Below are 8,342 nucleotides of genomic sequence, written 5' to 3' on the forward strand. Positions count from 1 at the left end.
TTTCCTGACAATTCAGCTAAAATTTGAGCTACATGTGGATGGAAACCCAACTTATTATAAGTTATTATCACTTCCACCAAAGAAACATTTCACTAACCTCACTGAACTCCTCAGATGGTTTCATTTACGTAACTGTTTGTGTCTCAAAGAAGTAAAAATATCCAACACTGTACAAAAAAAGCAAGGCTTAGTAATACATAAAAATGAACAGACATGTTTTCCAGCCTCATTAATCATCTTATAAACCTCTCAGATTTATCTTGTGACCAACTGGAGGGGCCCAGCCCTGAGGTTTTGTATCATTTTACATATAACTCGACCTGCTACAACAGTAAAGTGACGCATCGGTATTATCTTATTTAATAATGTCTATAACATATTTTCTCTAGCTGTCGACAATATATTTGTGTATATGTTTGTTTGATGATTTGATAACATCATTTCTTGGTCTGACCTTCAAAACACATGTAATTTTGAAGTCATGAGGCAGTCACAGAAGTTGGACCAGTATCATTTTAACATCTGCCACTGATTTTAAACACTGACTCCAAACACCAAATGTTCTCACACACCCCTGTGGCCAAGAAATTGCAAAAACAGGATTAAGACAAAACCCAAAAAAGGGAATTTTATTTATTTTCAAAGCAATGGAAATAATCACTGACAGCAGTGCCGGCCTGGATAAATAGGTGGATAACGTAAGAAACGGTTAGTGGATAGTGAGCAGAACGCTTCACTCGTGCATATCACATAAAGCTCCTAAATGCTGTGAAGGTGTGATAATAGTGGATAAAAAGTTATCCTGAGATTACACAAAAGATGGGCCATGAATTTCTACATGTGCGTAATGACAGGTTGTGAGCCGCACTGGATGACTCCGTGTTTATAGAATGTGTTTTCTTCTAGGACTCATTTCACATCCAGAAGAGGCCACAAAAACAACTACATAAATTATATAAAAGTTGTGATATGTGAAACGAAGGAACGCGCGTTCATTCCCAGATGATAATGATAATTCTGCAATTTGACACACTGATACTGTCTGTCTAGTATTGACGGGTCGCAGCTGGTCTCTGGGGTGCGTTTTGGGCGCCAAAGTATCTCTGGTAGGCCTGCTGAAAGCCGTGGCGGTAGGCGTAGAAGCGACAGGGCGAGTAGTCCTCGCAGGTCTCTGCACGCCTCTCGGCTGGAGACTTTATCGTCCTGGACAAGAGAGAAAGGGAATGCAGATATATAAAGACAGACAGAGACAGTTAGAGGAAAGAATGGTGAGAAAAAAGGAAAAGGATTGTAATTAAAAACAGCTTGTGTCTTTGTTTTGTTGCATTTAAATTCTTGCATTCCTGCATTTTGTTTCCGTCTCTGTGTGTTGTAGACGTTTAATAGTCTAATTAAGTTCCGCCTTAATGGTCTATAATGTCTGTGCCTGTCTCTGCTGATTTGTGGTCCTACATATGTGCAACATAAAGGGCTTTGTGCTGTGTGTGTGTGTGTGTCTGTGGTTGTGTCTTCTACCTCATGAAGTTGTAATGGTTGTGGCCGTTCCCTCTGGGTGGGTTGTATACGTTACCCCTCTGTGGCGTGATGAATGAGTTGGCTTGGTTTGGCAGCACAAACAGATCTGGAACCATAAAACTTTACTTCACAAAAATCCTTTTTTAATCAGTTAAGGCATGCCCAACGTGCAACTGATGAATAAATAAGGGTAGGGGTTTGTTAATGAGGGGTAAAATGAGGGTTAAATACATTGTACTGTAAAACAGGCGGTGTCTTATGTGTTAGAACTGCATGCATGTTTTCCCATGAACGAGAGACAACATTTAATCACCTTCAACGGATTCTGTGCTTTCATGAGACTCTACGGGAAAAACATGGAATCGGGTTAAGCAAAAAATGATGATAAATGGGGTCAATTATTTGTTATGAATAGGTAATGACTGCTGATCGATGGAGCGTCGGGGAGGATCTGTACCGTAGCAGATGCAGAACGAGATTGCAGCACAGAGTGCCAGAAACTGAAGAAGGCTCCTCATCCTGGGGCTTGTTTATCTGCCTGTCTGCTGGAAAAAAAAAGAAGAGAAAAGGTGTTTCAGTGAGTCATGTCAACACGGAGGTAAGAGTTAGGAGAAAAATAAGAGAAAGGCAGAGAAAGTGGCTGAAATTTTAAAGCTGTGGGAAAGAACCACAAGCAGGGACGGATGGCTGAAAGTGGCAGTTTCTAAGTCTGTGCCTGAGGTTTTGGGCATATGATGAGTACATATGCATCTATACAGGCTGGCACGTTGCTGCAGGATCTCTGCATGGAACAAACCAAAGTTATATATATTCATAAGAGCACAACAAGAGATCTTTTCAGCGCACTGAAGTTAAGTCAGGGCCAGACCAGGGCCAGCTTTCAGGGCCAGCTGGAACTGAGTTTGTAGGGAACAACCTTAAGAGAATAGCTGTTTAACCGCCAGCTGATGGAGTCCATGCAAACTTATTATGCTTAATGCAGGGAGATAACTGGCAGGCAGGTATTCCACTTGGCTCCGCACCAGGGTTAGTAGAGTTTTGTATTTTTCATTATTTTTTATTGTAAATTTCTGTTTTCAATTAATTTCAGTTTCTTATAGTTTCCAGAGTGGGTTTGCTCGTTCAATTTAGTTTGCATCTTTACTAATGATAGGTTTTAGTTTAGTTTTAGGGGGGTTTATTATAAAAAAGGGGTGTTTGTCAGGGGCAAAACTTAAGAAGTTCAGAGTAGATATTAATACTTTGCGAAGGCAATTAAATCATAGTATTGTAGACATGCCAATCTCAATAAACACATGCACCAGTGCCGTCTCATGTGTCAACAAATCTGACCAAATTTGACCAAAAGACGAAAACTAAAAACCAAAGTCCAATTATATTTTTATATTAGTTACCTAAAATGTTTTTCACACCTAGTTTTAGTTTAGTTTTACTTTACTATTACATACCTGCTCTGCACACGTGCACGCACACACATCTGCATTTAGTCACATGCATAGCTGACCTAAGGTAAGGTGTGTGACACCTGTGCAAACAGCAGTGCCAGATGTGTGTAACACCCCAACATACACATTGTATTCGCATGCCTGCTCTGCAGAAAAGCTTTCATCCCCATCCTCTGTTTGTGGGATTTGGACAGGATTTTGTTTCTGCTACAGCCCTGCTTTTCTCTGTCAATAGCAGCTTTCATTATATGTAAACACACACACACACACACACACACACAACTCACTTAGACATACTCACACACACACACAGCACGCAAAACATCATTCCCTCAGGCATATCTTGGCTTACAGTCGGACCCAGACTCACAGTGGGCACAAAAACACAGCCTCGGGCCCAAAGTTCAAAAAGACTGGCAAAGACATTTAGACGAGTGTGTGTGTGTGTGTGTGTGTGTGTGTGTGTGTGTGTGTCTGGTGCTGACAACTGTGTCTACAGAGTTTTATGCCTGTCTGAGTCGTAGCAGGGGTCCTGTTGGATTCATATCTGTGGGCAGAATGTGCTCACCTCATTGGAAAAAGCCACAGGCATGATGCTGGGCACGCGCAGGACCCACCTGAGGCTACATATTAAATACTCTTTACACAAACACACTAGCACTGTAGGCCTATTGTACTATGAAGATTGCACGTTGCAGTAAAAATTTAAAAACATTACAAAAATGCACCAGATAATAAATAATAAAATGAGCAGTTTTGCAAAGTTTGGCTTGTTTTAAAGATGTTTAAACTACTTCTACTTTTCACCTGCAGTTAGTTTTAAGATTGTTTCAATGTACTTACCAGGAAAGATAATTATGAAGTGGGAAGTCTTGGAAATATCTCTCTGTGTGTTTTTTCTCCCGAGGAATATCCCCTAATTCCTCACAGCAAAGCTTTTATACTCACCTCTCTTCCCCCCACCCCTTCATTTCTACCCACCACCTCCCCTCAGCCCTCGCCCTCTCTCCTCCCTCCTCATACTATCAGCCCTCTTTTCCACCAGTTAATCAGACTGAGGTATTAGCTCACTCTCTCCCTGGCTCCCACGCCCTCACTGAAAAAATTCAGTAGGTGATGGAAAGGGGAGTAGGAGGAAGGGAGAAAAACAAGCAGGAGGTAAACAGAGGGAGAGAGAGGGGTGAGGGAAGGCTGGCACGGGGACATCTAACCTGCTTCGTAGCAGGTATGTGATAATATTCACTGCTGTTTGCCAGCATGGCAGCATGAAAAGACCATCCATTCACACACAACATGGACTGACTCCATATGTCTGACAAACATGTACTGCAATACCCGGGTTGTTTCAGAGAGTAGACATTCACTAATGTTCCACTATTATCCTGATTATGACAATTTTCCAAATTCGATTCAGGTCACCTAAACGGGGACTTCCCATTGTTCCAACAGCCAAAAATTCCAAAGCCATGTTAGTCCAAAAAATGTCCCATTAGACTGAGAGCCCATTTCTGCAGCAGCCTGTTATCCCAAAAACAAAATGCTCATTGCTCTGAAGTCCTGTTTTCCCGAAAATACACACTAGACACCTCAATCACCTGAAAAAATGTTCACATTACACCTTTCCATAAACCACAAATATGTACATTTGTCAGATATGTTGTGGGGAATGTGTGGCTAGGCTTAGGCTCAAAAACTGCTTGGTTATGGTTAAAATACCTACCTTTGGTGGCACAATAGTCGCTGGAAAAGCAGGGGCAGGTTGGTGAAAATACCTGGAATCGGTGGTTCAAATGCCACTGGAAAACACTGCAGGGGTTGGTTAAAAACACCTGAGATTGGTGGCTCAATTGCTCCTGGAAAACACTGCGAAAGGTCAGTAAAAACACCTGAGATCGTTGGCTCAAACACCGATGGAAAACACTGCAGGGGTTGGTAAAAACACCTGAGATTGGTGGCTCAATTGCTGCTGGGAAACTCCATCAAAGAGGTGGTAAAACACCTGAGATTGTTGGCTCAAATGCTCCTGGAAAACACTGCGAAAGGTCAGTAAAAACACCTGAGATTGGTGGCTCAAATGCTGCTGGGAAATGCCATCAAGGGTTGGTAAAAACACCTGATATCGAGGGCTCAAACACCACCGGGAAACGCAGCTAAGGGCTGGTAAAAACACTTAGGATCTGTGACTCAAATGCCACCAGAAAACTTTAACTGCAGGGAGTGTGTATTGGCGAAACAGGACTTTTAAATAATGGGTGTCTGTTTTTGGGATAACGGGTTGTTCCAGATGTGGGCTTTCAGTCCAGTGGGACATTTTCTGGACAAATGGGGCTTGGGAATTTTGGAACAATGGTATGGCACCATGTAAACAGCTTATTACACTTGAAATTTCTAAAATAGTTCTTTTTCAGAACGTAGCATTTTCCGATTAAGACGTGGGATATGCCAACAGGGGTTTTTACCACATGGCCTATGCATGTCTACAGTTAGCTCTGTGTGTTGTCCCCAGGAGGCCCCCAGGCGGTGAGCCGGACTTTAAAGCCAGTTTTTGTATGGGCCAAATAGTGGTACTGTATTCTGGGATCTGTCACAAAATGCCATTGGGCCCCAAAAAACTTCCTCTCATAGACTCACACTGGGAAAGAGATGTCTTTAAATCAGCGGATACATTTTTTTGAGCATCACAACCTCCATGAAATGACTTGTTTCACCATCAGGATTTAATTAATTGGTCATTTGGAAAGTCTAGAAGAGCCACAAGATTAAATCATTTTATCCCCGTTTAAGTTAGCAGAGTGCTAAACAGGAAGTAGTCGGCTCGGCCGGTAGAAGTCTCTAGTGCGCCTACTCTGTGGGCCAAATGATGCGGCCCAGTCAACATTTGTATGTGGGGCCCATGTGGGTGGTAAATGGGCTAAAAAATGAGCTCTATATGGGATTGTCCATGGGTTCCATAATGGCCCCATACCAGTTGCCAACATGGTTGGGTTTAATCAAGTGGGCCCCACGTAGAATATGCTAGGGTTACCTGGGTACAAAGAGGGTATGGGCCCAAAATGTGCATCTCATCTGGGGCCACTTTTGGTTAACCCCATTGGGAATATCCACCCGTCCATTTACTACCCATATGGGCCCCACATACAAATGTTGGCTGGGGGCGGCAGTGACGATGATCTGGCTTGATGATTTGGCTTCATGCGACACTGAGCAGCTCTTATAGGAATGAACAGGGTCCCGCCTCCAACACTGTATCCAGGTCTGGTAATACATCCATGGTAGAGATGCATGCCCAAAAGAAAAGCCCACATTTTGGGTCTCAAGCAGAAACACACTTACTTTTAAACATTATGAAAGACTTGGATATCAGCAGGTGTTTGGATGTAAACAAATATCGCAACACTGGCCTTTTCAAGAAGGTGGTGAAGAAATGAAAGAGGGAGGCACAATCGATTTCTTTAAAAGAATCCCGGCACAAGTAGCTGCCTTTCCACTTTTTCCATATTTTGACATGATAAATGAAATGTTAGGGCATGTTAATTGGAGTAGACACAGCAGCATGTAAACAGGAATGTTTTTGGAATATTCCTTTCATTGGCCATGTTAACAGCTCAGTAGGAATTCTGTCTTTTTTGGAATAACGGCAAAAACCAAAATATTTTGTGCATAAATGTAGTCACTGTTTAAACAGAGATTTGGGGGGAACTATCCCTTTAACATTCATAAATGGAAGCTGTGATCTCATGTAGGCCATGAAATCAGTGTTTGTGAGTATAAAAACATGTCAGTCTGCTGTACTACTGCCGGTATTCCAGATACATAACGGCACCATTTTGGGCACTTTACTTTCAGACATGTTTTAACCCTTTCATGACTCAGCAAGTCTTTATACCTTTAAGTCAGTGTAGGCCCAGCAGTCACATAGAGCAACATCCCTGCAGTGTATATCTGAGCGTTACATAACACCACATTACATTTGGCTCGGCTAAAACAGCTGTGAATAGCTGTGTGAAAGCAGACCCTCGCCAACTGTAAACAAACCAGAATAGGAGGACGGACTGTACCAGGAATCAGTGAGACTCAGACAGACAGATAAACATTAAGGCAGACATAAAGATGGAGATAAACCTCACCGGCAGATAAGAGAGGGGGGGGGGGGGGGGGATTCAGGATTGAGACGGAGCAGAGAGAAAGTACATGTCGTTGCGGTCTTGGATGTTTTTGGCTCTGGGGCTGCAGAGATATTCAGTGATGTGGTCATATTAGGCTGTTAACTCTGGAACCACTGAGCAGCAGTTTGAGTGCAGATATTAAATGTCAAATATCCACAGGCAGATACCGACACAACGGAGGGAAACAAAGACAAATGAGAGGGACTGTTTTACTTTAGAATTTAAAGGGGACCTATCATGCTTTTTCTTATTTTCTGTCATGTCACTGTCAGATGTTCATATTAAACATGGCCAAAGTTTCAAATAATGAGGTAAACATATGTAAAAGTAATCCCTGTGAGCAAAAACCTCAGGCTTCAGACCGCTCTCATTACTGTTTCCAATTGTTTTTCTACTTTGGCTACAAGATGATGTCAGCTCAGGACGGGTTTCTCCTCGATTTCAGAACATAGTCTTGCTGGAACATGTCCAGGTTATATTTAGAAGCCTTTATTAGTGATTATTTTAAAGGGAGAAAGTGCCCTAATACAGTCACTCCCTGGCTGCAAGTCTTCCACTGCATGTAGCTACATGCTAACGTCGGGGAAACAATTATTCATGGCTGCCCATGATGTTAATTCCTCCCCTTCCAGAAAATATTGATGCTGGAACGTATCCAGTTGTGTTTAGTGCTTTTATTGGTGATTTTTCATCGTAAAAAGTGCCACTATTCTTTGTTACAGTCACCTCTGGCTGCAAGTACACTGCTAATGTACATGTAACTGTATGCTAACGTCAGGGAAATATGTAATCTTGGTTGCCACTGTGGTTCATTTCTCCCTGATTTTGGAACAAATTGCTGCTGGAATGTGCAGTTGTGTTTTAAGAAGGTTTTATTAGTGATTATCATGGGAGAAAGTACCCAAAACACAGTCATTCCCTGGCTGCAAGTCTTCTGCTGCATGTAGCTATGTGCTAACGTCAGGGAAACAATCAATCTTGACTGCTGATTTTGTCAATTTCTTCTTGATTTTGGAACATATTCCAGCTGGAACATGACCGGTTGATTTTAAAAGCTTTTAGTGGTGATTTTTTTTATGGTAAAAATTGCCACTATTCTTTGTTACTGTCATTCCTGGCTGCATGTACACTGTTAATGTCAGGGTAACATGTAACATGTAATTGCCAATGTGGTTAATTTCTCCTTGATTTTGGAACAAATTCTTCCTTGAACATG

The 8,342-nt window shown here is 42.1% G+C and overlaps 1 protein-coding gene across 2 annotated transcripts; it reads right to left on the reverse strand.

The window, feature by feature from the left end:
• Positions 1–602: 602 nt before the first annotated feature.
• On the reverse strand, positions 603–3,929 carry mgp (matrix Gla protein). Of its 2 annotated transcripts, none has more exons than XM_033644356.2 (5): positions 3,804–3,929; positions 1,973–2,057; positions 1,829–1,858; positions 1,516–1,621; positions 603–1,203 (listed from the first exon to the last, which is right to left on the reverse strand). In XM_033644356.2, exons 2-5 carry the CDS (start codon positions 2,031–2,033, stop codon positions 1,047–1,049), a joined length of 354 nt encoding a protein of 117 aa, XP_033500247.1. In that variant the 5' UTR covers positions 2,034–2,057; positions 3,804–3,929; the 3' UTR covers positions 603–1,046. The 2 variants fall into 2 exon arrangements, with proteins under 2 accessions (XP_033500247.1, XP_033500246.1); XM_033644355.2 differs by having other exon boundaries at positions 1,973–2,060; positions 3,804–3,920.
• Between the last annotated feature and the right edge of the window lie 4,413 nt (positions 3,930–8,342).

Source organism: Epinephelus lanceolatus, chromosome 18 (assembly GCF_041903045.1).
Source record: "Epinephelus lanceolatus isolate andai-2023 chromosome 18, ASM4190304v1, whole genome shotgun sequence".
In the NCBI taxonomy this organism is placed as follows: domain Eukaryota; kingdom Metazoa; phylum Chordata; class Actinopteri; order Perciformes; family Serranidae; genus Epinephelus; species Epinephelus lanceolatus.

Coding starts and splice junctions, on each gene's coding strand:
- mgp (XM_033644356.2), bottom strand. CDS start 2,033: ATGAGGAGCCTTCTTCAGTTTCTGGCACTCTGTGCTGCAATCTCGTTC. Junction 1,859..1,972: donor CTCGTTCTGCATCTGCTACG/GTACAGATCCTC, acceptor TTTTTCCCGTAG/AGTCTCATGAAAGCACAGAA. Junction 1,204..1,515: donor AACCATTACAACTTCATGAG/GTAGAAGACACA, acceptor TCTCTTGTCCAG/GACGATAAAGTCTCCAGCCG.